This window comes from Mauremys reevesii, linkage group 4, assembly GCF_016161935.1.
Source record: "Mauremys reevesii isolate NIE-2019 linkage group 4, ASM1616193v1, whole genome shotgun sequence".
Classification (NCBI taxonomy): Eukaryota; Metazoa; Chordata; order Testudines; family Geoemydidae; genus Mauremys; species Mauremys reevesii.
Window position 1 is genome coordinate 117879554 of NC_052626.1, and position 27780 is coordinate 117907333.

Sequence of the window (27780 nt, forward strand, 5' to 3'; positions counted from 1 at the left end):
GAATATGGTATCCAAGTTGGTGAGGATGCTGTGCAAGGACGGAGAACGAAGTATGACCAGCAGCACTCTACCATGTGCTTAGACAATGAAAACAACATGATGCTAAAACTGGTCGGATGCAGACATGGGGTATCCAGCACACTAATTAAACCTCTTTGGGAAATAAGTAACACCGAAAGCACAGGGTGGAAATTCACACATTGTCCTGCAACTGCCAGCATCCTCACAGCTGGCTGACCGGAAACGGGGGACTGATGCCTCAGCTTCCCTATGATTCTTGGCAGAAGGCTCAGAACCCCGCAGGCCAGACTATCAGCTGGTGGAAATCTGTGCAGTTCCTCTGACTTCAGTGGTGTGCCACCAAGTTATGCCATCTGAGGCTCTCTCCCTATGTTACATTTGCAACCAATTATAACCATTATAGTGTGTACACTGAGTAAGAGCAGGACTTAGATCAAAACATTTCATGCCGTTTGCACAAGGGATTCTACAGAGAGGCACTAGGCTTACAAAAAGCAACTCAATAAAGTTTAAGTGGAATTTGATGGAATACAGGCAGACGATGCTACTGCTGCCATTCAGGAAAATCTAATGATCTAAATAACGAAGAACTGAAACCACACTAGGACAAAACTGAAAAGCAAGTCCGAGAAGCTATGGAACATTTTGGATACTTCGCCAAAGTGACAGATCCCAGATACATAGGTTCATCAGGCAAGCCCAGAACAGGAAAAGGAGGCTTGAAGCATAGAGGTATGGGAGGCAGTGGGGCCTAGCAGACAGAGCACTAGAATGAGAATCAGGAGACCTGCATGCTATTCTCCGCTCAGCCAGCGGCCTGTTGGGTAACCTTGGGCAATTCACTTCAGCTCTCTGTGCCTCAGTTTCTCCATTTGTAAAATAGGTATAATGACGCTGACCACCTTTGTAAACCTCTGTGAGATCTACCCACAAAATGGGCTTGATAAGAGCTAGGCATTATTGCTTAGTATTAGGTGATGGAACATCATATTGAGTTCCTTCCTTTCCCTTTTAGTATTTACAGCTGAAGATCCAGATTACTCCCCTAAATCTACGTTTGTGAAGGCGGTTGCACTACAGTTCATTGTGTCAACATGGTGGGAATATGTGGATGCAAAATAATGGAAGACATAACCCATTGAATTCAGATTATTATCCATTTTGAAAAGACCTGCAAACTCCAATCCAACCAGCGCAGCCCTGACAGAGCAGGTATTTAGCATATTCAGATTGGTTTGGTCAAGACTTCATAATAAGCTAGGCACTGAGAAAGCAAGTACATTGGTAAAAGTGTATCGGGAGCTAAAGGCAGTTGGAACCGAGTGGCAGGCCTACCCAGCTGGAAGATGGCGGGATTGGATGCTGTATTCTACTTACAGAACAGTAGGCTTTCAATCTGGGCATAGCCTGCCTTTACCTGTTGAGTGCTAAACATGCTTATGAAGCAAATCACAGAGTCGGTGTTTGGTGCCTCACTTCTTCATAAAACCTCCATGGGTTTTCCTGGGGTTTTCCAGGAGGTGAGCTGGGACTGATTTTTCTTTCACAGAAAGAAAGAAAAAACAAAACAAAACACAAAACCCCACACACCTGGGTTTTCCAGGTTGGAGGAAATCACCACAAACCCTGCTTGTGGGCTCTGACCTCCTGCCTCATTACACCACTAGCAGGGCTGAGCTCAGCTGAGGCCCTCGAGCGAACAGGCCCTAGATTTCCATGTCTGAGAGAAGCTTGTAGCCCTCTCAACTCAAACTTGCTTTCTCCCCGTAAGCCAACAAAACCGGAGTCCGCTGACCCAGACGCAAGGCAAACCTTGTCTGTTTACACAGGCTTTTGCCTAACTTAGCGATAGGGTGTGTTTGGGGAACGTGAGGGGCGTTAGTCTGCGATTTCAGATCTCTCAGGGGGCACTATGCTCTCCCTGCACAAGGGAATGACTGGATCCCAGCACTCAACACTGGGACGTGGTGAAGCAGTCAGTTTGCAGGTGTTTTAAATGCAGCGAGAGGTTCCCTTCCCCACCCCACCTGCCCGGACATGGAACCTGCAAAAGGCCAGCCTAAGGATTCATTCACATTGGGCTTCAGGCCAGCCAGATTAGGGGATTCTTTCATGACACCAGCAGAGGAAGCAAAGCGTTGGTCATCAGCAGATGACGTGAGAATCGCAGAAGGTACTAGATGTGAGTGAGGCAGACGGGTACTGCTCTGGTGGGGCTCGCTCAGTGAGAAGAGGACTCTAGCTGTGACACGGAAGGAGTTGCTAGCAGACCCAGTCTGTGCTATAGGTCAGGGTAAGCTTCGCAAGCATATTTGATACATGCCCCCCTCCCTGCCCCGCAGCACTGCCCCTCTATATCTCCATGCTGCCACCATGCACCCGAGAAGGGAATGGAGATTGCTCACAAGAGCTAGACAGGCTGCTTCTGGCTAGAGGCCAGATGAGGTCCAAGCACCTCTCAACCCCTAACATTAGGGGGAAATGAGGCTTGAGCACCAGCGGGCTCCCTGGTGGCAGAATGGAGCGAAGTCCAGGCAACTTGCAATGGGGAGAGACCAGGCCTGGGAACTGGTTAGGTCCTTTGCATGGCATTGCCTGACGAGTCCAAAACTTTCTTAATAGGAATCGGGATGCCTGGAAAAATTAACTGAGCTGCCCAGCACCCTTCCATGGAGAGCCTAGGGAGAGGGGAGGCTTGTGTGTCACCAAACTGGACCCTTTTCCTTCAAACGGGTTTTCGTAACAGCACAAGATTTTCTACGCATGCGATATCAGTGTGTTCCACTGAGGCTGCGCACAAGGGGTCTCTGCAGCAGCAACGGAGGGACTTGTGTTATAAACCAAGATGCTCCCTTGTGGCTGCACCAGAGGGGTGTCTGAGCATGGCCCATTTCCCTGTCACTGCCCCAGAGGGGAGGAAGAAAAAGAGGACGATTAGAAATATCCTTCGGACGATCAGGGGGTCACAAACTTTCCCATATTTTGGTCACTTCCTAAAAATTGAGCTCCAATGGGGGCCAGGCTCCTGTTTGCCCATGTCCCAAAGCCACAGGGCTAGGATGCATGGAAAAGGGACAGTACGCAGGAGTGAAGGGACAAGGGACACTGAACTCACTTCCATGTGATGGGTGAGGTGACTGGTTACATCCCATTACGCAGTGTATCTTCAGTGTTTACTGCCTCTACTGCGGTGCAGGGCTTTACACTGATTAGTTCTGAATCTCCCCTTGCTGCCTTCCCGACACTTACCCGCACCTGGCTCCAATCCTGCCAGGTCACTCTGCAGCTTGCTCCTCTCCCCCTCCAATTTTGATGCCCATCGTTACTGAATTTACACCAGTGAAACCCCTGACAAATAACAGCATGACCCAGCTGTGCAGGGAGGGGCTAGGTGTTTTTCAGTCCAGTTAATTGACAAAGTCTCTGGAAACCCCAGAAGAGTTCTGGGCTGGATCAGCACGTGGAGACAGTGAGATGTTTCCTGATTGTGAGAGAAGCTCCATAACCCCCCTGGAAGTGCTCTGAGGAGCACAGCTTGAGAGCTATTGAGATAGCCCACTGGAACCACTCCGGTCTTTGTGGTGTGGTCAATTCAGAAGCATTAATGGGGGTAAATCACACCACTGACAAAGCACCGAAGGGGGAATATGGAGCCAGTTACAGTGTATGTGCTATTCCAGCCATATCCCAGGAGAATAGAATCTCTGGGCTTCATTGTGGAGCTGTTAGCCCTGGAACCCACAAGAGTTCTTGATTTAGTCCTAAGTGGAGCACAGGATCTGGTCCAAAAGGTGAATATAGCAGAACCGCTTGGTAATAGTGACCATAGTGAATTAAATTTAACATCCTTGTAGGGGGGGAAACATAAAAAAGCCCCACCCCAGTGACATTTAACTTTAAAAAGGGGAACTATACAAGACTGGGGACACTAGTTCGATGAAAATTAAAAAGGGCGGTCACAAGGGTAGAATGCCTGCAAGCAGCATGTAGGCTACTTAAAAATACCATAATAGAGGCTCAGATTAAAAGTCTACTCCCAAATTTAAAAAAGGACATTAGGAGGACCAAAAGAATCCCATCATGGCTGAACAGAAGAGTAATGGTGGCAGTTACAGACGAAAAGGTTCTTTTAAAATTTGCAAGTCAAATCCTAATGAGAAAAATAGGAAGGAGCATGAACGCTGGCAAGTAAAATGTAAAAGTATAATACAGCAGGCCAAGAAAGGATTTGAGAAGCAACTTGCTGAAGATGCAAAAACTAACAATAACATTTGTGTTAAGTACACCCGAAGCAGGAAGCCTGCCAGTGGGGCCACTAGATGGCAAAGGTGTTAAAGGAGCACTCTGGGAAAATAAATGAATTCTTTGCACCAGTCTTCACTGGACAGGGTGGGGGGGATACCCAAAAAGAATAGCTGTGATGTAGGTAACAAATCTGAAGTGCTGTCCCAAATTGATACATCAGTAGAAGAGATTTTAGAACAAACTCATAAATTAAACAGTAATTAATTGATAAATTAAACAAATGATATTCTCCTCAGAATTCTGAAGGGTCTCAAATATGAAAATTGCAGAACTGTCATATATAACCTACATGCTACACTGAAATCGGCCCCTATACCAGATGCCTAGAAAGTAGCTAATGTAATGTCAATTTTTTAAAAAGGCTCCAGAAGGGATCCTGGCAATTATGGGCCGGTGAGCCTAACTTCAGTACTGGGTAAATTGGTTGAAACTATATTAAAGAACAGAATTATCAAACACACAGGTGAATACACATGTTGGGGAAAAGTCAACACAAATTTTGTAAAGGGAAATCATGCCTCACCAATCTAATAGAATCCTTTGAGGGTGTAAACAAACACATGGTGAAGGGTGATCCAGTGGATATAGTATACTTGGATTTTCAGAAAGCTTTTGACAAGGTTCCTCACCAAAGGCTCTTAAGGAAACTAAGCAGCCAGGGGATAAGAGGGAAAGTCCTTTTATGGATCAGTAACTGGTTGAAAGATAGGAAACGAAGGATAGGAATAGTCAGTTTTCACAATGAAGAGAGGTGAACAGCAGGGTCTCCCAAGGATCTGTACTGAGGATCGTGCTGTTCAACATATTCATTAAGATCTGAAAAGGAATGTGAACAGTGAAGTGGCAAAGTATGTAGACAACACAAAATTATTCAAGATAGTTAAGTCCAGAGCTGACAAAAAGGAGTTACAAAGAGATCTCACAAAACTGGGTGACTGGGCAATAAAATGGCAGATGAAATTCAATGTTGATAAGTGCAAAATAATGCACACTGGAAAAACATAATCCCAACTATATATACACACAATGATGGGTTCTAAATTAGTTGTTACCACCCAAGAAAAAGATCTTGGAGTCACCATGGATATTTCAATAAAAACTTCTGCTCAATGCTCAACAGTAGTGAAAAAACCCTAACAATATGTTACGAACCATTAGGAGAGGAATAGAAGATAAAAAAGAAAATATCATAATGCCATGATATAAATCCTCGGTGTATTCACACCTTAAATACTGTGTCCAGTTCTGGTTCCGAAAAGGTCAACAAAGATTATCAACAACTTCCATATGAACAGAGACTAAAAAGAATTAGGGCTATTCATCTTAGAAAAGAGATGACTGAAGGGGATACAATAGAGGTCTGTAAAATCATGAATGGTGTGGAAAAAATGAACAGAGAAGTGTTATTTACTCTTTCACACAATACAAAAACTAGGGGTCACCCAATGAAATTAATAGGCAGCAGGTTTAACGCAAACAAGGGGAAGCACTTTTTCCACATGACCCACGACAAGCCTGTGGAATTTGTTGCCAATGGATGTTGTGATGGCCAAAAGTTTAACTGGTTCAAAAAAGAACTAGATAAATTCATGGAGGATAAGACCACCAATGGCTACTAGCCAAAATGGTGAGAGATACAACCCCATGCTCAAGGCAACCCTAAACCTCTGACTAACAGAAGCCGGGAGTGTAAGACGGGGTGGATCACTACCCTCTTCTGTACATTCCCTGTGAAGCTCTGGTATGGGCCACTGTCAGAGACAGGACACTGGGGAAGATGGACCCTGGCGTGATCCAGTATGGCAGCCCTTATGTAATCTGCGTCTCAAGGGAACAGTTCTCTCTGTTTTTCAAATGCTTCTAACCCTCTAGCAGGGGAAGAGGCCAAGTCAATTACTGAAACATGCACCAAAACCAGGCCCCATAGTCTCGCTGAGGAGCCAGCTTCTGCCAAATCCAGGGCAAAATGAAGTTGAAGGGTTTGATTCCTCCCTTATGGAAAGTGAGCCTATCGAGACGGGTTCTCTGTAGCCGTCTCTTCTTCTGTTCTCTTGAGGCGAAGGTGCTGCTGCTCTGGCAGTGAGGGAAATCTGCCCTCCCTGCGGTGAGTAGCCCGGCCTCTTTGTTATATTTAAGGAAGGGCCAGGAGGAATTCCAGGGATTTTTTTAGTAAGATAAACAGAACTCTTGACCTCTTCCATAGAGAAAAGAGAAGGAGCCGTTCCCAGCATGGACTGGGTTGCAGCCTGGAAAAGGGTGCAACTGTGGGGAGGCGGGGAAGCTGACATGCTCCCTTCCCCTCCCACCCTCTCACCCACCCGGCCAGGCTCTCCGAGTGCTGCCATCGAGGCATGGGGAGCGTCACCATTGGGACCAAACAACATCCACCCACTTCCCCCAGCCTACCCCAAGCCAAGTGGGACAGAATGGCCCTGACCCCGCCTTCCAGGGGAAAACAATCATCTCTGGAAGGGGCCCCAAGTTCCCCCCGCCCTATGCAGAAGGGAGGCAGAGAGATGCCCCCCTCAGACCAGTGGGGCTCCTCAGAGGGCAGGAAAAGGCTCGGCAATAACTTACCACTAAACGGCGAGTTCATTAGTGTCTCCACAAGTTGGGCTTCATTTCCAGGAGGCGCGCGCGCCCTGGCTCTGTTTTACACCCCCACCATGGACGCCAGCAAACGGAGGCTCACAGACTCCATTTCACACCCTGCCTGGGTACGAGTCTCTCTCTTCCGCGCTGTGTGTGTGTGGATCCGCACTTCCTCCCCCTCTCCCGTTCCCTCTCACTCCCCCCCTTCCAAAGACTAGTCGGAGAACAATAGGTGAAAGTCTAGGGATATTTACTAACTGATAATCTCTCCACGTATTGCAGCCGTCTGTTTTTCCCGTCTGATAAAGATTTCAGAGCCAACCACTTTCATAAAACAAAGAGGGGGGAGGCTGGGAGGTTTGGGCTTTTTTTTTTTTTTAAGCACTTACCATTCACCTGCTGGGGGGAGTAGGCTTCTGATCCAGAGTCCGGGGGAGAGTCGGGTAAAGTGCTGGAGAGCAATGGAGAAAGAGAAAAGAAGGTCACTGCAAACCAGCTTCCAGCAAAACCAAGCCTTTCAGTTTGCTCACCGTGACTTCCACACTCTAGGATAAAACCCATTCAAACGGCACCATGGCTAACCCCACTGCCCACAGAGACTCCTGCTGGCAGAGGCTGGCACCAGAGCCCACACCCAGCTCTCCTGCCCCATCCTTACAACACTCCCTACTACCAACAGAGACTGGGACTGAAATAGCCATTAGCTGCCCCGCAGTCAGCTCTTCTGCCCCAGCTCCCAGCTAGCCCCTCCACACACCATTACCTACATCGCCTCAGGCTGGGACTGGAGTAGCTGAAAGCCTTGCACAGCCAGAGCCCCTGCACGATTCCCTGATGCATCTCTTGCTGGGCCCAGAACTCCGCGACAGCCAGAGCCTCAGAACATTTGCTACAGTGCCTCCTGCTGGAAGAGACTGGCACTGCAGCAGCCATCAGCACCCCTGCACAGTACCTCCTTTGATTGTATGTATAGGCATTTCATTTCACAGCCATTTTGTTCACCTGCTAATCAGAGTCTTCTCTTTGCAACTCATGTCCAGTTAAAAGAAGCTAAACAGAAATGTATCTGTTCCCCAGAAAAAGATCATTGGTTTCACCCTGAATAAATAGGGGAGCCTGGCTCTGTTCCGGGATCTGATGCATGAAAGCGAAGGCTGTGAGGCTGAGGGCCAGATTCTGCTTTCACTCACACCTGGGGAAATCCGGAGCAGCGCCCACAGAGGTCAATGGAGTTCCTCTGGATTTACACCAGCGGCACCAAGAGCAGGATCTGGCCCTAACTCTGCAAAAGGGAACCAAATATGAATAAGAAACTAGTGGCCTCACCAAACGCACCATGTCTGGGGATAAAAGGATTGACAAGGAACTTCCTGTGTGCTATGGGACAGTTGGGCAGCAGGGGAGTGATCTGTTGAGTTATCCTCTATTTATTTTGCCTTATACCATGAGGCTAAACACAGGCTCCCTGCACACGGACACGTCAGTCATTTAAAAACCACACACCGAAAAATCCAGTTTGATCCAACTTCAGCTTTCCAGGACTCCCAGCCCTTCGTGGAAAGCTAAACAGCTCCTCCCCAGTTACCCTCAGAGACAGCCTGGGAAAACAGATATGCCGTGTAGCGTGCCCGACAGGTCAAAAGACTTGGTCTCCGTTGGAGTAAGTTCCAGAGAACGTCCTGCCCCTGGATAAACAAATCTAGCTCCAGAGTCCCAGCTGATCTTAACGGCCCAGGTGCCAATATGCAGGCTTGTGTGGGGGGAGCAGACATGAGCAGACTCAAGGTATGTTGACACTACAGGGACTAACACCAGCATAACCCGGTAGCGTAGTGATGGAAGGGATTTTTTTTGTCACTATAGGAACACCGCCTCCCAGAATGACAGTCGCCACCTCAACAAAAGCATTCTTCCCTTGACCTCGCTGCATCCATGCTGAGGATTAGGTCAGCATAACTCCGGTGCTCCAGGGTGTGGACTTTTCACACCCGTGATGGACACAGCTACGTCCAGACCAAGCCTAATGTGCCTTTGGGGTGGGGAGAAGGGCAAGAATATTGCAATGAGATAACGGAAACCAAACCAGAGTTGTTGCAAAGTCATCTCAGGACCCAATTCAGCTACTTCCTTATGCCTTTTGTCACAATGGTCTCCCCAAGGCTGGGGAACTGGGTAGGGTATGGAGTCACCTCTAGGACACTGGCTCCACTGGGGCCCCAACTCGGGGACTGGGAGACAGACTCTCAAGCCAAACTTGAACAGCTTAACGGAAGTAAATCGGGGGGCCCGGATAATCTTCATCCTAGAATATTAAGGGAATTGGCGAGTGATATTGCTAGCCCGTTAGCGATAATTTTTAATAAATCTCTAAATTCGGGGATTGTACCGTTTGACTGGAGATTAGTGAATGTAGTTCCTATATTCAAGAAGGGGGAAAAAAGTGACCTGGGTAACTACAGGCCTGTTAGTTTAACATCTGTAGTATGCAAAGTCATGGAAAAAATCTTAAAAGAGAGAGTGGTTCCGGAGCATGAGGCCGATGGCAACTGGGATAGATTACAGCATGGATTTACGAAAGGTAGATCGTGCCAAACCAACCTGATCTCCTTCTTTGAGAAAGTAACAGATTTTTTAGACAAGGGAAATGCGGTGGATCTAATATATCTGGATTTCAGTAAGGCGTTTGATACGGTACCGCATGAAGAATTACTGGTTAAATTGGAAAAGATGGGGATCGAAATGAAAATCCAGAGGTGGATAAGGAGCTGGTTAAAGGGGAGACTGCAGAGGGTCGTATTGAAGGGGGAACTGTCGGGTTGGAGGGGGGTTACCAGTGGAGTTCCTCAAGGTTCGGTTTTGGATCCGATTTTATTCAATCTATTTATTGCTGACCTGGGAACCAAGAGTAGGAGTGGGCTGATAAAGTTTATGGATGACACCAAGTTGGGAGGTATTGCCAATTCGGAAAAGGATCGGGATATCCTCCAGGGAGATTTGGATGACCTTGTAAACTGGAGTATTAGTAACAGGATGAAATTCAATAGTGAGAAGTGTAAGGTTATGCATTTAGGGATGACTAACAAGAATTTTAGTTATAAGCTGGGGACGCACCAGTTGGAAGTAACGGAGGAGGAGAAGGACCTAGGAGTCCTGGTTGATCGTAGGATGACTATGAGTAGGCAATGTGATGTGGCGTTAAAAAAGCTAATGCGGTCTTGGGATGCATTAGGCGAGGTATTTCTAGTAGGGATAAGGAGGTGCTAGTCCCGTTATATAAGGCATTGGTAAGACCTCATTTGGAGTATTGTGTGCAGTTTTGGTCTCCCATGTTTAAGAAGGATGAAATCAAACTGGAACGGGTACAAAGAAGGGCCACTAGAATGATCCGAGGAATGGAAGGCCTGTCGTATGAAAGGAGACTTGAGGAGCTCGGTTTGTTTTCCTTAACCAAAAGAAGGATAAGAGGAGATATGATTGCACTCTTTAAATATATCAGAGGGATAAATACCAGGGAAGGAGAGGAATTATTTCAGCTCAGTGCTAATGTGGACACGAGGACAAACGGATATAAATTGTCAGTCAGGAAATTCAGGCTTGAAATTAGACGAAGGTTTCTAACCATCAGGGGAGTGCAATACTGGAACAGCCTACCGAGGGAAACAGTGGGGGCGAAGGACCTCCATGACTTTAAGATTAAGCTAGATAAGTTTATGGAGGAGATGGTATGATAGGATAACGGGCTTAGTCAATAGGTCAACTAAGTGCCACACTGAAGTAAATAGTACAGTGGGTCAATGATGTGATATAACCTTTTTCAAGAGGGTATGGCTGGAGAGTCTTGCCCGCATGCTCGGGGTTCAGCTGACCGCCATATTTGGGGTCGGGAAGGAATTTTCCTCCAGGGAAGATTGGCAGTGGCCCTGGAGGTTTTTCGCCTTCCCTGCATGGGGCAGGGGTCGCTTGCTAAAGGAGGGGGTGGAGCGGCTTATGTGGCCTGCATCTTGCAGGAGGTCAGACTAGATGATCATAATGGTCCCTTCTGATCTTGAATTCTATGATTCTATGATTCTATGAAGCCTCCAGTGTGACCAAAGCCGAGGTTATTAGAGACCCAAAGTCGTCACCCTCCAACTGCCATTCAATGGGCTGGAGGGCCCAGCTCCTGGTGAGCACGTGTCCCCATCGCACAAGCCATGGCCACTGTTGGCTCTATTAGCCTGGTTGGCCATCTTAGCCGAGGACACGGACAGAACGGGTCCTTACTAGACTAAACAACTGGAAGCCTCCTGCAGGATGGCCCCTAACATGACCGACAGCCCCTAGGAATGGCCCCTGTCCGGCTGTTTGTCTCATGGGAAACCTCCGTGTCCTCCCCCAGACTGGGAATCCAACGGCAATGGACACAATCGGTGATTTTCTCTATTCTGCCTCATTCATGAGGATCTTTCCAAGTCCCTCCAATGGGCCAAACCCAACCCAATGGCCTCAGTGGAATTACACCAAGGTTGAATTTGGCCCCATGAATTCAGAGCCTTCTCAACTCCTGGAATCTTGATGATATTCTCCTTATTGGCATCACTAGACAGGGTGAGGCAGAGGAGAACATGAGATTCACAGACATGCACAAAACCTGGACTCCGTCCTGGCCTGGGCCTCCGCACCCGACACCCACCAATTCCAAAGAGGAAGGAGATGGCTGCAAATGTAACACAGTGGGGCTATGTGCCACGTGAGACAGAGGTGCTAGGCGGAGGGGTGGGAGGCTCCAGGATGGGTCAGGCACTGGCGCGGGTCATGCACCGGGGGGTGGGTGACGCCAGACTGCTGGGTGGCCACGCTGAGCGAGGGATGTGGTACTATTGATTTCCATCGCTGTCTGACTGACTCCTCTGGAGTCTTCCTCTGCGAGCGGTGAGGAAAGGATCTCCCCAGCAGCACCCTTGAAAGAGTCAGGGGAAGGGAGAAGCTGTGGTGCTCCTCCTAGCAGGGGACTAGGGACTAACTGCTGCCAGGAATTAAATGTATATAACTAGCGTGTGTGGCGAGCTCCTTCTCTCACCTCTGGGAGCTGTGGCACGGAGAGAATTGTCTCCATCTATGTCTCTCTCTCTGGGGCAATCCCCACCCTGCCCACCAAGACAGCCTGAGCCCCGTTCCTGCCCAGCATGGCACAGCAGTCCTCTCTCTACCAACGGCTGCGCTCTCCTGCTCACCCAGCAGAGCAATCGCTGACCTGGCATTGCCACGGTTCCCTCTGACCCCAGCCTGCCATGGCAGGCCCATCCTTGCCCACTGAGGTAGACACCTGCCCAGAGAGCAGGAATCGCATCATCTCCCTGGGTGCACTTTCTCCTCCTGGGGCTACATGTTCAGTCTACCAGAGATACAGAAACTCAGTCCTCCCACTCTTTGCAGGGGGCGAGCCTAGAGTCCATTGCAAGTGGATGCAAATCCAGCCCAGGGTCTATCTCCTTCCTACACAGAGTGAGAGATATCAAATACCAGTCCAAGGTATTTGAGACACCAGACTCCATATCTTTTTCTCTAAGTTGGCTACCACCTTTCACCTGGGATAGCCCCAGGGAGATCCTGGAATGAGGATTTTCTCAATCTGGAATGGATTCCAAATATGCCCCTGTTCCTGCCTGAGATACTAAAATTTTCTCCCATCATTCACTCACAGAGCCTTCTGCTCTGTGTTCCATGAATCTCTTTGGCCCCACAGGCCCTGGCTTTAATGCCATCTGCTCTCATACGGGACGTTACTATTCCATCTAGCCCAATGCACGTCACTGGCACGAAGGCCACAGCCAACGCTCTCAAACTCCAGCACCAATAACTAAGCACCTCAATCAATGTTTAGGCACCCGAAGGTTTGTGGGATAAACAACAGCAGGCCTCAGAGTTCCTAATGTATAATCACCTCCAGGTGGAGAAACTCTCCCCACCCCTCCTCCCTGCTTCAGCCACACTTACCCAGGTGCATAGGAGGCCTTGGGCTCCGATTTGATTGGAGGGACCACGTTATTCAGGCAGTGGCCACTGAGGTACCCCTTGGGCACCACCATGCCATTGTTGTTATTGCAGTTGAGGTGAGCACTGTAGCTGGGTCCACAGGGGTTGGCCAAAAGAGGACCATGACGGACCGGGCCTTGGCTGCCTGGGGGACAGAGATGGAGGGCACCACTGGAAGCTGGGTTGGTCACATGAGCGACACTGGAAATGGAGCTGGCAACAGGAGCGCTGACAGAGGCAGAGCCGGAAGGCTGGGTGTGTGCGTAGCTGGCTGAGGCAGGGATGTCCGGGAAGCAGCTGTGGGAGAGAAGTCAAGAACCTCAGCAGTGTATACGTATTGCACCTTTCGCCAGCCACGCAGCCCTTCTGTTCCCACTCACATGCCCACCCGATGGCACCAGCAAACCCAACGGCACCAGCAAAACTGCACCCCGGGGCTCAGGTGGGGAGCGGAAGAAGGGTGAGTATCTAGCTACTACTGGCGGGGGGATGGAGGGAGGCGGAACGTAATCTCCCAGGACAAGGGATACAAACCTAATGTTGCTCATGGATCTTTAAAAGCTACAACTGCCCATGACCTCAGTTCTTCAACTCCTGGGGAAAGCGGCCACTCCAGCCACTCACTTCCCGTTCGCCCCATGCTGTGGCATTGATTCAGGCCCCATTACACCACCCGGGTCTTCCTCTGAGGGCTCCCAGGCAAAGACTGACCAAACCCAACCCTGCTTACTTTGCCAGATGTGCTGAGAGGCTCCACTCAGCCCAGTGTGACAAACACCTGCTGGGAACAGGACATCACCTCCCGTCCCAACAGGTCAGTGCCCCTCTGCCAGCATCAACAGGGACTGCAGCCTCCCTCCTGTGGTGAGTGCCCTTCTTCTCCCCTGTGAAGTCAGTGTACCCCAGCGTGGTGTGGAGAGCCAGGTCCGCTGCTGGTCCCAGGGAGACATTTCCCTTCCGCACCCACTCGTTCCTGGGGATCTCTCTCCCCAAAATGCCAGTGCATTTCGCTCCCAGCATGATGCCCTAGTAGCTATTCCTAGCAGCACAGGGGAGCGCGGGACAAAATGCATTAATTTGATGTTCCTCTGTGCCATTTTTAGTCCTGTCCAAAGGTAGCAGGGGTGTGCCAAGGACGGGAGTTAAAGGATTCTTCACTGATCCTACCTAGGAGGAGGGAAACTAGAAAGGGGAAAGCAGAAAAGAAAGAAGGGGGTTTGGAGAACAGAGGAGGGGTTGAAAATGGCGATGGTAGTACAGAGCGACAGATGGGAGCTCTAACAGAGGCAGAGAGCAGGGATAAAAGGGGGAAGGGAAGCTATTTACAAACAAGGTGTTGCACCCCTGGAAAGGATAAAATTCAACTTCTCCCTGAGAAAACGGCCACCAGCTCTGCACCTGCTGGCAGCCCCCCACCACCAGGCTGCGCATGAGGCAGGGACTTACATATCTGGTGAATCTTCCTTGCTGATGTACTCTTCCAGAATGCTGGTGTCGATGTTGGAAGGTTCCAGAGCTCCATTAATGTCGTGGCCTGCAGAAAAGAGAGGGAACGAAAGGGGCGAGAGCCATTAAAAAACCAGACAAGTCACGCCCCCTTCCCTGAGAGATCAGAGAGTGACTTACAGCTCCTCCTACAGCCCCAGGCCCCTCCACCGCAGGAGGGTAAAGGGACTGAGCTGAGGGCCAGAGCCACTGACCCTTGCGCAATCAGATCATGCTCTTTTAGAGAGACCACCTCACTGTCCACCCGCACCCCTGCCAACCCACGGGCTGGGAACACGGAACACATGCCTCTCAGGGGTCATGGGAGCAACAGTGCGAGTGCTGACAAAGCAGAGTTATCAGAAAGTCTGCAGGACACAGGGAGTACTCGATGGTAAATTGTGCCGATTGCAGAGCCCTGCTGGGCCGGGCCTGGTGGCTCGGGCTGTTGGACTCCTCTGCACAGAGCCTCCTGAGAAATGCGGATGACAGCCCCTGGCAGTAGCATAGGCCTTGTTAGCGTGAGCTGCAGGAGCCACTGGCTTTGCTTGGGCTACCTGCCCTGGTGGAAAAGCTGCTTGGTGTGGGCTGCAGGACCCCGTGGCTAGGCCTGAGGCCTCAGGAGCCCATGGCTAGTGCCCAGCAGCAGGTCCGCACTGTGTGGCCTCTGTGGGTGGATTCAGGAGTCTGGTTTCATTCCTTCCCCGTTGGACCCTTGCCTTGGTTTCGCAGAACATGCTGAAATCGCTCTGCCGCTGCAAGCTTTGGAACAGATCTCAGCTCCCCTCACGCACCCGCCTCCCACTCCTGCGAGGGCAGCACTAGACTTTCTTCCCCGTTCTCCTACAGGGCCCTTCTCCTCTCGTGCTGTGGAAGCCAGGCTGGGGTTCGTCGAGAGAAAGCGCTTTATCTGCCTCGCTGGAGTAGGAGTGTGCAGCCTGCTGGGGCCTATGCCAACCCCAAGTGCCAAAGACACTGCCAAGAAAGGGGAAGAGCAGCCCCAGCCCCGTCCCCAGAGCTCGGCTAACAAAGACGGCCCTTCCACAACGGCCCGATCCCTTCAGCCAGAGGCTGGGTGTCACTTGCCCAGCAGACGTGCGCATACATACCATCAAAGACCACTGCCCCCTCCAAGCCACACTGTGGGGAAAGGTTAGCCAATGAACCGCAAACATGAAAAAGAGGGGCTTCAGCCGGCGTCCAGCCAATCAGATCTTTCCCCTGTGAAAATCCCTTTCATACCAAGACAAGCAAATCGGCAGAAATAAATCCAGCTAGGAATTTTGCCAAGCGAATGGGGGTGGGGTGGGGGAATCTTTTCCTTGGTAACCCAGGCCGGAGAGAAAAGCCTGGGTCGGGATTCCATTGTAAAACACCTAACCCTTTGTGTACCACACACCTCAACAGCCGGTCATGGGGAAGGGAGGCTCGCTGCTACGAAAGAAAACATCCAGCTTAACACACACCTCAGTAGGACCTGGAGTCACCGGCCAGGATCCCACAGAAAAGCAACGGGCAGAACAAATGTGCAACTCAGGGTGCTGAGACGCAGACACTTCCACAGAACGGTCCCAGAGAGGAGGACCGTAGGGTGCAGGAGCGTCGGGCTTGCTCCCCAGCCATGGCCTGAGGATCTGCCTCCTTGTCAGAGAAGCTTGCTTAGATACGGGCATCGCGCGGGTTGGAACATTTTGTGGCTCAGGTGCCCTTCGGACTGACAGCGTCGGCTGGAGCAGGATCAGTGCAGGCAGGTGCTGGGATGCTTCCCCCAGCTGCTGTGCTGCTGCTTCTCCACCTGACCCACAGCAACCCTCCTCCCTCCCCGATGTTCCACTCCTGAGTGCTCCAACACACAGCTCTGGGCCTGTCCGGCAGCACCCCTGCCCCCCAATGCTTGCTAATGCTCCTCAGTCCTGACCTGGCACACCCCAGCTATTCCAGCCCTGCCCCGCCAAGGTTTACTAATGTTCTCAAGCCATGCTCTCAGCTCCCCTACTATTCCAGTGCCAGTTATCTCTTGAGTAAAGACTTTCAATCATGCTATATCATGGGCTGATGTGGACATATGCCCACCAGGGAACCACTCAGAGAGCCCAGGTCACTTGCCACACGATCCAGCATTTGAATCCAGATCTCCAGAAGTGAGGAGCCAGTGCACTAGTCCCTCTCCTCTCCCACAGGCTACCAAGCTTCCCTGAGGTGACCTCTCCAGATTGCTGGTTTCAGAAGACCCCATCCAAGGGTCAAAGCTCTAACAAGCTCTGCATGGATGGACAGAATTCCTGATGGACACAGGTTTACATACATCCCTCGGGGATAGACTGTGGCTATTCCACCGACTAACCTCCCCAGCCTGGCTGCTCTCTCAGCTCACACCCTCCTAGCCACCTTGTCTGAAAGGTCACCTTCATGAAAATTCAATCGAGACCCAAGCAAAGGGTGCGATAAGCACCCTGGCGCAGAAGGTGCGTCAGCTGAACTGCTCTGGAACTACAACAGAATTGATAACGGCCACAATGGGGGGGACCGGCTGCGGGGTGGGAGGGGCAGTTCTTTGCCTACTAAAAATAAATCCAATGAAGGACTTCTCAACAAGAGGCTGGAGGCCCTTGAGCCTTCTGCAAAGGGACTGAGAGTAGCCGGGCTCCATGCAATGACATTCCCTGTCCCTGGCTGACTGCTGTCCCAGTTCTTTGCCAGTCCCCATCTCCCACTGTTTCTGATCTGTCCTGGCCAGCACTAAGAATCTCTTCCCCTGGATCTTCAAACCTTCTTCTGGTCCTCTGAGCACCACTGCTTGTCTCTGTGGGGCAGAAAGTATCTCTGGAATGTCTGCCGCTGAGCACAAGCTCTTAAGAGCATCTCATTGCCTGAAAACTTCTGTTCAGTAGGGACTGTTACCAAAAGCCAGCTTAGGTGATTAATCAAAAGCTAATACCTCTCTTTAGAGTCACGAGCTCCTAACGACATTAACAATGCCCCTCCTCCCCTTGCAATGGGGGATTAAGAGGGAGTAGGAAGCCACAGAAAATGGACCATGAAGCTGAACACCCCAAGCGCTCCAAAGGAAACAGAACTCATCTCAAAGTCCCAATCAAAGGGAGGTGGAGCAGAGGGAAGCAGTGACCAGCAGCCAATGAGCTCATATTTCCTTTGCTCAAAAGAAAAGTGCTAACTCAAACAGACACCACCCATCACCATCCATAACTCTGTCTAATGCACCCAGGCTCCATAACCCATTCCAGAGTCCCCCGCCATCCAGAGCCCTGCCCAAAGCGTGCCACGGTCTATCACCCGCTCCAGAGTCCCCACCGTCCACTACTCCACAGGCTGTACTGCAAGACCTACAGCCTCTCCCGGAGCCTCCAAAACTCAGTAAGCCAAATTCTGCCTTCGGTCACCGTGCAGTGAACCCACAGTAACTCTGTTGACCTCAGCAGAGTTGCTTTGCACCACGCATTGTAACTAAAAGCAGAATTTAACTCATCCCAGAGCCATTTCAAGAGCCTTCCAGTTCCAAAACCTTCTGGGATGCCCACCCTTTCATAACCCTTTGCAGTCACTCCTGGCCGCTGCTGCAAAAACACGTCAAGAGGCTCCCTAGCCCTCACCATATTAAGATGGGTCATGCCCTGTCCCCAGAATCACCTTTCCCTCCATAATCATTGGTCCTGCTTCCCTTTACTCCATAATCCTTCCCAAAGCCTCCCTCCACGCTCCGGAATACCCCTGGAGGCTCCTTTGGAGTCTCTCTCCCGCCAGTTCCCTCCCAAGGGACTGAGGGAAAGTGTGGGGAGCCGCGCAGGTAAAGCTTGTTTGGGAAGGACAGGATGGCATTCGTTCCTCACTGAAGGAGTCAGGAGCTGGAAGAGCAGAGGCCCCCAGTACGTGGGAGAATGTCAGGAATCCCACTGTTTGGACTGGTTTTCTCTGCCTTCCCCAGACTTCCCAACTCAATCAGCCTCTGAACAGAGCCAGCAGCACTCCGCCCACCTCCTTTGTGTTTTCGGTTTGTGGCTCATCTCTGCTCTTGCCCCACTAGACTCCCAGGCACTCGATCAGCAAGCCACAAACACCTGCTTGTGCCACCCCACCCTGCGGCATGCTCCTGTGCTCGGCACATCTCGCTCGGGGACGCGGAAGGGATCCAGGAATCCTCACATTTGCTCAGCTCCCTGTTTCCTGTGTGAAACGCGTGCCTGAGGATTGCAGTGTTTTGCAGCTCTCTGAAAGGGTTAACAGCGCCCTTCCCCTTCCAGTCACTGTATTTACGGGTCTTAGAGATTAAAACCAGAATTCACCTCGAGTGATAGGCTGATAAGTTTATGGTATTTCTATTTATAACAATCCCTCCCCCGTCTATACTTGCTCTGCTGCCTGTCTTTTAATCACCCATAATCCTCTCTGGGTCACAAAAGGGGTGGGAGGTAGGGAGAGCAACTGACAGAGAGCTGCATCCTGGGATCCCTTAACGAGAACCAGATGTGAGAACCTGGAGAGGATGACAAGGTCAACCATTTTAATGGGCTGCTGAACTTCAGCGAGGGGAATAAGTGAGTGCAAGCAAAGAAGCTCTCCAGAGGCAGGAATGAGGGGTGGGAGTTGCAAAGAGATGACGCCAGGCCAGCCAACGGGTCTGTAGGCTTCCCCAGGGCAATGCTGCCACATGCCAGCTCGGGCCGAATTCCGCTCTTGGTTACTCTGCCATCAGCGGAGGTTGCTCTGCTGTATCTGAGAGCAGAACATGGCCTTTGGCCACTTGAGGTCGTATCACAGAGCTGTGGAAACCGAGGAGCAGAGAACCAGTTTGGGTAGAGTAAAATCTGACCCAACCCTCTGTCCAAACCCAGAGCTGGCCCCTGAACAAACCTTCCTGCAGCTTCCAAAGCATTTTTCCATTTCCTTCCCCACACATCCCAGCAGGTTTGGTTTTCACCATCTCTGCCCAATCTGCTTCCCAGAGCAGAAGTGCTGGAAAGGCACAAGGAAGAGCTCAGGATTTTCAGACCCCTTTCTGGATCTGAATGTTGGGGGGTTTCTCCAATCCCCTTGGCCTCTGAAGTGCACCCATTGCTAGCTCACGTCACCAGCCGCAGGGACGGCCACACATTCACTTTCAACATCATAGAGGGAGATTTTCAGCGGCAGTGGAGGTGGGGAGTGAGAGAGGGACTAGGTGTCCACCTCCCATTTGTGCCTTTGAAGATGTGAAGCTAGGAGAGGCAGCCACAACTAGTAGTCAGAGTAGGGGCAGGGAAGCAGAACATCTGACTTCTATTCCTGGATCTGTTGCTGTGTCCCTGCCGGAACTTGGGTGAGTCACATGAACTCTCTGTGCCTCTGTTTCTCCATTTGAAAACTGGGAATAACGATTAGCACCCAGTTCACAGGGCATTAATACCAGGTTTGCAGGCCGTATGCTCATCCATTCATTAATGTTTGTAACGGGACTGGAGATCTTGGTTTGAAAGGAAAAGTCTGATGACTTTTCATGCCTGTTTAACCCATATGACAAGAGCCTTCCCAAGAGCGAGGATGCCTGGACATCAGTGATTCAGTCCTCTATTGAGTGTGCTCAGTGGCTGCACAGTACATATGGCAAAGCGCTACAAAGCCGCCCTCAGCACAGACCATCTAGCTATTCTCCCCACTGTACAGATGGGGAAACCGAGGCAGAGAGCACTCAGGTGACTTTACCAAGACCACACAGGGAGTCATAGGCAGAGTACCATGCTAGAGCTGTGGTGAGGCAGCAGCCAGCACAGTAGGTCTGAAGAACCCAGGAGCTCCTGGCTCCCAGTCCTGAACTTGCCCTTCTAGACTGCATTTCTGTAGGTGGGTGACAGAGCAGCCCTGGCCAGCAAGTGCTATATACCTATACACGGCCGTCGCTGTGACACGCTGTGTGCATCAGCTCCCCTTATCTGGCACAGCAGACACTGTGCTTCCTTAACATGGTGGTGCAGTGACTGACTCTAGACTGGGGGCTGTCCTGCATGCAGGTTGGCCTTCTACCTAACTCCTCTGTGGTGTTTGGAGGGGCCCCTACCCCGTAACATCAAGGCTCTCACTACTGGTGTCACAGCTGTGTTCCCCCGAGGTGGCATCAGACCGCAGGGACTGCCCTGTGCGTGCCATTGCCAGCAGGTTTCCGTGAACACACACAATGGGTTGTGAAATCAGAGTGCTGGGCTGCAGCATCGGCACATTCCCAGCACCTCAGTCTGCTCGCAGCCCCCTGCTGTGTTTATACTTCCCTCCCTGCGGATTGGCTAGGGGCCTGGGTCATGAGTCTGAAGAAGCTACCGGAGAGATTTCTAACCAAACACTGCCTAAGCCTGGGGAGCTGGGGGGCCAGCAGCTATGCTCCAGCTCCTCTTCCTCATCACCTGCAGCCCTGGCCCTTCCAGACACACTAGAGCCCCAGTGGGACCGATTGTTAAAACAAAGGCCTGTCCCACGTGCAGCCCCTCTCCGAGGGACGTGAAAAATACATGTGTTTGAGCAGCACCAATATCCCACTCTCCCAAATTCATCCCCACCCACGAGATGGGACACACAGAGATCAGAGGCAGCACCGATGCCCTGCTCCCCAGGGGGTGTCTCTGACTCTGTCCCCCCGGGAGATGAGACATGTGGGGTTCAGAAGGGGGCCCTACTGGCAAGTCCAGGAGTCCAAGCCAGCCGAGGGAACAGACAGCGCCTTGCTTAAAGAATAAAATAGGAGTGATTTTTTCTAGGGACAGAAATTTCCAACACACACACACACACACTCTCTCTCTCTCTCTCTCCCCCCCCCTCCCCCTGGGGTGCTAGAGGATCCAACCCCTGTCCCAGGAGCTTTGGGGGGTTGATCACAGCCGCCTGCCCTCCCTCCCAGCCACAGCCCATGCCTCCCCCCCACACCTCCCTGAGATATGCAGCCCAGCATTCCTCGTTAATTATGCCCTTTATTACCTGTCTGTAACATTAACCAGTCACTCCCAGGAGAGGTGACTCCTGTAACCGGAGCAGGAGGCAAAGCTGAACCCCTCCTTCCCCGAATGCTTCAGAGACCACCCCGGAGCAAGACCCCCTCTGCCCTAGACCTGGAAGAAGCCCCACTGTTCCCTACACACACACTCAGCATACTCATAGCATCAGTACAGGAGGGCAGCCCAGCTGAGTGATAATATGACTCACCCATGACCTGAGCTCCCATCATCTCACTCACACACTGAGCATGAACTCCTGGGTCACTTTCACCTAGGATTTCCCCAGGCCAATGGTGCCCTTAGCTGCACCGCCAGGACAGCCTGCTTTCCAGGGACTGCAGTGATTTTCTGCACACATTTAGGGCACTGCAAATAATTCCCCCAGAAACAAAAGGGCCAGATCCGTGGCTGGTAGACATCAGTGTAATTCCATTGACTTGAATGGCTTTGAATTCCACAGAGCGACTCCGATTTACACCAGCCTCAGGGCACAAACCACCCCCACAAAACCGGAACCGCAAGCAAAGGCCCAACTATAGGAGAAGTCTGCCCTCTTTTGTCCCCTGGCATCACATTATCTGCCCTGTGCCACAGAAACGGGCCTCCCCTTTCCCATAGGTACAGAGCCACACTGGAGAGTAGGAAGCTCCGGCCTCAGCAGCACACATGTGGGGGCCAGGTCACTCCAGGCCATGGGACATGCTCTGCGGGAAGCTGAGGTCAGATAAAGGGAGCAGGGGGGCTAAAGCACATTGCAGGAACACTCGTCAGTCCCTTGTCCAAGGGCATCTCCAAGTTCCTGGCCCATTTTTCATTTTTAAAAGGGGCAAGTGGGTGGAGTTGCAAAGAAGGATTGAAAGTCTCATCAAAGCCAAAAAGCTTCGCTGTGGAGAGGCCAATGGTCCTCCTAATATTGTCTTACTTCCCCATTGTGCCTCTCAGCCCCAAGGATCCCAGAACACGCTGGGCCACAGTCTGATCCCCACCTCGTGTGGAGCAATACCTTCCTCCATGCGTAGTCTCACAGAACTCACTGGGGTTTCTTGGGGAATCAAATGAGATGCAACACATGTAAATGGATCAGAATCTGGCCCTTTGCAAACATGGGTAGACACAGGAATCCCTCCATCCACCACTAACTTGCAGTCGCTAATGGAGTGGCCGGTAGCGCCTACTTTAGCATTCAGGCTCAGAAGTTACTGCATCCGACTGAAACTACAGGAGCAGAGGGGGGATTTTAGGGACATGGACTGTAGGGGGCCAAGATGGGACTTCACCAGGAAAATAGAGTTAAACCCCCTATTTCTGCAATAAGACCTATGGGATCGTCAGTGGCCACAAGATCCTCATCTCACAGATAACTGGGGAAACCTCAAGCAGTGCAGCACAGCGCTCCCTAGAGCCACGCAGTACTGAATCACCCCCACACACACACCTACATTACAGCACCCCTCGCCCTAAAATTTACTGAATCAATGCCACCTTCAGCCGCCCAGCGCCCTCTAGTGCCAGGCATACTGAATCACCATCACCTCCTACAACGCAGCACCCCCTACCGCTGTGCAATACTGAATCTATGCTACCTCCTCCAGAACAGTGCCCCCCAACACCAAGCACTCCTGACTCACCAGCACCTCCTCCTACAGCACAGCTCCCCTTAGCACCATGCAGAACTGAATCACCAATGTCACCTACTACAGTACAGTGCCTCCCGGTGCCACGCAGGAATGAACCATCAACCCCACCTCCTACAGCAGCGTACCCCAACTCCATGCAGTCATGAACTATAATCATCCCTTCTGCACCACAGAGCCCCCCAACCCCATGCATTACTTCAACATCAACGTCACCTCCCGCAACACAAGTCCCCTGCCATGCGGATGGGGCATTGTCTCCAAGGCAAGCGTTTCCCTATTAACTAACAATGCCACATCCCATAATACTTTGATGTTCCCCACAGGTCTCTCATCCAAATATCATCCAGACCTGATCCGGCTTAGCTTAAGCATTGAGGATCGCATGGCCCCTTGTAGTGAGGCGGCCTGGCTCCCAGGCGCACCTGAGAGGGACAAGCCAGACCAGCTGCCTCAGTGGGCGGAGCCACCGCCGCCTGTCCCCGCCCCCCCGGAAGTCAAGGGGCGGGACAGGAAGTATAAAAGCCCAGGCCCAGCGCTCAGTTGGAGCCCGGCCGCGGGAGAGGACAGACGCTGGTGCCCGAGCTCCTGCCGAACCAAGCCTGCCCCGAGCCCGGTACCCAGAGGACGACTGGCCGAGCCTGCCCCGAGCCCGGTACCCAGAGGACGACTGGCCGAGCCTGCCCCGAGCCCGGTACCCAGAGGACGACTGGCCGAGCCTGCCCCGAGCCCGGTACCCAGAGGACGACTGGCCGAGCCTGCCCCGAGCCCGGTACCCAGAGGAGGAGTTGAGCCCACCTGTGCACCCGTCTCCTGAGGAGCCCATGCTGGTGGACCCCCCTGCTGAAGCCACGAGGACACAGGTACCGCTGGAGGGGGAGATTGGAAGTGGCCCGGGGATAGCCGACCCCAGTCTGGCTGGCGCCGACCCTTAGCCTATGTCAGTGTGTTGCGGCCAGGATCCCCACTGACTGCAGCGGATCCACGCCGCTGCTAGGGCCCCGGGCTGGGACACAGTGGAGTGGGTGGGCCTGTGTCCCCCCTGCCACCCCACTCACGGGTGGCAGTCTCCCCCCACACACACACACCAACACCCCGACCCAAAGGTCTGGACTTACCGGTTGTTTGCTCAGCCCTGCCTGAGGGTCTGAGCCCTGTATCTTGTTGCTGCCCCGCCCTGAGCTAGGGCCTGGGCTTTATAAACTGAACTGCTGCTCAGCCCTGCCTGAGGGTCTGAGCCCTATACTTGTTGCTGCCCCGCCCTGAGCTAGGGCCTGGGCTTTATAAACTGAACTGCTGCTCAGCCCTGCCTGAGGGTCTGAGCCCTGTATCTTGTTGCTGCCCCACCCTGAGCTAGGGCCTGGGCTTTGTAAACTGAACTGCTGCTCAGCCCTGCCTGAGGGTCTGAGCCCTATACTTGTTGTTACCCCGCCCTGAGCTAGGGCGCGGACTGTGTGACTGAACTGCTACTCAAGCCTCCTGTAGTGAGGGGGCCTGGCTCCCAGGCGCCTGAAGGCGAAGAGTGACCCCTCACCTGACAAGGGGACCCGCACCCGGACCCTTACACCCCTTTATATATACTGAAAAGGGAACTTTCTCCCAACCACTGAGTAGAGCAATTCCTGGTGTTTCATTTTGCTTTGCATTGTAGGTTGCCTGCCTCCTGCCAGTCTCACTCCCTACTATCCACTCCCACCATGCACTACACAGCTATTCCTAATGCACTAGACAAAATGAGAGCTGCACCTGCCTACGCAGAAGTGAGCTGGCTCCCCGCTTTCCTGGGCCTTTGGAAAAACAGGAGGTGTTGTGAGGGATTTCCCACCATAACACTACTGGGAGCTCCCCAACCCTCCATGGAACCATAAGACAAGTACTCCATTTAGGAAGGAACAATCAGTTGCACACATACAGAATGGGAAAGGACTGCCTAGGAAGGAGCACTGCGGAAAGGAATCTGGGGGTCATAGTGGACCACAAGCTAAATACAAATCAACAGCGTAACGCTGTTGCAAAAAAAGCGAACATCCTTCTGGGATGTATTAGCAGGAGTGTTGTAAGCAAGACACGAGAAGTAATTCTTTCGCTCTACTCTGAGCTGATTAGGCCTCAACTGGAGTATTGTGTCCAGTTCAGGGTGCCACATTTCAGGAAAGACATGAACAAATTGGCGAGAGTCCAGAGAACAACAAAAAAAATGATTAAAGGTCTAGAACACATGACCTGTGAGGGAAGACTGAAAAAACTGGGTTTGTTTAGTCTGGAAAAGAGAAGACCGAGAGGAGACATGATAACAGTTTTCAAGTATGTAAAAGGATGTTACAAGGAGGAGGAAGGAAAAAATGTTTTTCTTAACCTCTAAAGATAGGACAAGAAGCAATGGGCTTAAATTGCAGCAAGGGCAGTTTTGGTTGGACATTAGGAAAAACTTCCTAACTGTCAGGGTGGTTAAGCACTGGAATAAATTGCCTAGGGCGGTTGTGGAATCTCCATCATTAGAGATTTTTAAGAACAGGTTAGACAAATACCTGTCAGGAATGGTCTAGATAATACTGAGCCCTGCCACAAGTGCAGGGGACTGGACTAGAAGACCTCTCGAGGTCTCTTTCAGTTCTATGATTCTGTGACAGCACCACACCGTGCAGCCATAGGGCATGTGTCATCGGTCTGGAAGCACAGTGAGTAGAAATGGGCAGTGTCATACAGAAGGAATGCCTCAACTCAGCCATTCTCCTCCTGAGATCTCCTCCTCTCCCTTCTCCTGGCCATTTCTCCTCCTCTTCCCAAGATCTTCCCTCTCTTCCTTCTCCCCAGACTCTCTTCAAGTCCCTTCTCCTTCTCTTATTATCTTCTACTGCCACCTCTTCTCCACCTCCCTACAACTCCCCCAAGCCTGTCTTCTCCTGACCTCTTCCTTCCCAGCATCTCCATTCTACTGGCCTATCCCTTTCTCCATCCGGCCTCTCCACCCTTCTCCCAGCCACTCCTCTGCCCTTGCCAGCTGTGAGCATTGGCATGGATGGAGCCATTGTCCTCTGGGCACGGGGAGAGAGGAGGAGGGGGAAGGTGTGAGAAGAGACACAGTGGAGCGTTTGTGCATTTCCCTGCTGCTCCCCCCTCCACCTCCGCCGTCAATGGGCTGCTTGTCAATTCATGCGCTAAGATGGCGGAAATCGCAGCTCACACACAAGTGTTGCCATTTGGCGGTGGCGAAGGCGCCTGCTCGGGAGGGCACATTGGCCTGTTTGTTTGGAACCCAATTTCACTGCCACAGAGAAAATGTCCAGTTCTCCCTCAGGGGCTGATGAGGGGGAGGCCACAAAGGCAAGACCAGGTGGAGTCCCCCTGGCTGGAGCCCCAGCAGGCCTTCCTGCCCTCATCAGACCCAGGACTGATGCCGAGGTACCCACAGAGTTTTCCCTCCGTCTAACCCCAGCACTTCCAGTCCTCAACCGGGCACCCCCAGGAGTGGTGTTGAGGAGTCAATTCACTGTTACGTGTCTGCTGCTCCCTTGGCTGCTCTGAGAGGGGCAGCAGACGCACACTAGATGACAGAGCCACATTGCCCAGCGACTGGGAGAGGCTGGGGATTGAGCCGCTCCCTGCAACAGATGGAAATAAAAATCAAGGCCCAACGGAGGTGAAAGGTGTCACTGAGCTCTGCTCCAGGGGATCCCTGGGAGAGGCGATGGGCTCCACCTCACCACCTACCCTGGGGCAGCAGGCGATCTAGGGCCTGTTCCCTCTCCCTCCGCCCAGAGGGTGGGATCTTGGTACAGAAGCCACCAACGGGACACTCTGATGCTTCGAGACACCTCCCCAACATGCGGGAAGTAGTACGTCCCTCCCCCGACACCACCACACACCTGCTTCCCTCCGAGACACTCAGCCTCCCACACATACTCTTCTCACATGGGCTCACCCCCTCCATGAGAGAGCCAGTCCCTCAGTGCTCACCCATGACACCAACAGCTCACCTGCCATGTGCTCCCCTTCCCCCAGGACTGGGGGAGAAGGCCCCATCGCAGAGGAGAAAGGGTGTCATAGAATCATAGATTATTAGGGTTGGAAGGGACCTCAAGAGATCATCTAGTCCAACCCCCTGCTCAAAGCAGGACCAATCCCCAAATGGCCCCCTCAAGGATTGAACTCACAACCCTGGGTTTAGCAGCCAATGCTCAAACCACTGAGCTATCCCTCTCACAGTCCAGCCCTTTGCTCCCCCATCACAGGAAAGCAAGAATGGGGACAGCTTCTCTATTCTGACTCCTCTCTCGCACTGACGGGGAGAACACAGTGTGGGGCAGCCTCTTCCCCCTCTCAGCTGGCCTCCTGAAGAGCCGTGGCAAGTTGGCAGCCACACTGGAGCAGAGTAGTAGGAGTTTTGCCTCTTCTCATCCAGTCAGCTAGGTCAGAGGCATATCTTTGTCCAACTCTATTTCCCCACAAGAGAGACATGGAAGGGGGGAGGCCTCTCAACACAGCCCCTTGCCTGCCTGCCCTGCATACGCTGGACCTCTACTGACTGCGAGCCCACCCAATCAGAGGAGCAATGGAGTCAAGCTCTAAATTCACATGCCCAGATCTTCTGAAACATCCCCTGGCCTTACCATGCATCCACCACCCAGCTCTACCAGATCGGAACAGGAAGCTCCTTCTCATGGGTTTGTGGCTAAAGGACAGGAATGGAACACAAGAAATCTGAACTGAAATCCCTGCTCAGCCACAGACTTCCTGTGTAACCCGCGGTGGGT

The 27780-nt window shown here is 51.9% G+C and overlaps 1 protein-coding gene across 9 annotated transcripts in view; it reads right to left on the reverse strand.

The window, feature by feature from the left end:
- The window catches only part of MYRF (myelin regulatory factor), a 115137-nt gene that overhangs the window by 53570 nt on the left and 33787 nt on the right, over positions 1 to 27780 (reverse strand). For 8 of the 9 annotated variants that reach the window (XM_039537568.1, XM_039537569.1, XM_039537564.1 and 5 more), the window contains exons 2-4: positions 14380 to 14467; positions 12895 to 13230; positions 7308 to 7369 (exon numbers count right to left, since the gene is read on the reverse strand). In XM_039537568.1, the coding sequence (XP_039393502.1) occupies positions 7308 to 7369; positions 12895 to 13230; positions 14380 to 14467 (486 nt within the window). Of the gene's footprint in view, positions 1 to 7307; positions 7370 to 12894; positions 13231 to 14379; positions 14468 to 15527; positions 15559 to 27780 lie in introns of those variants that run through there. The other variant, XM_039537571.1, reaches the window with a different exon arrangement.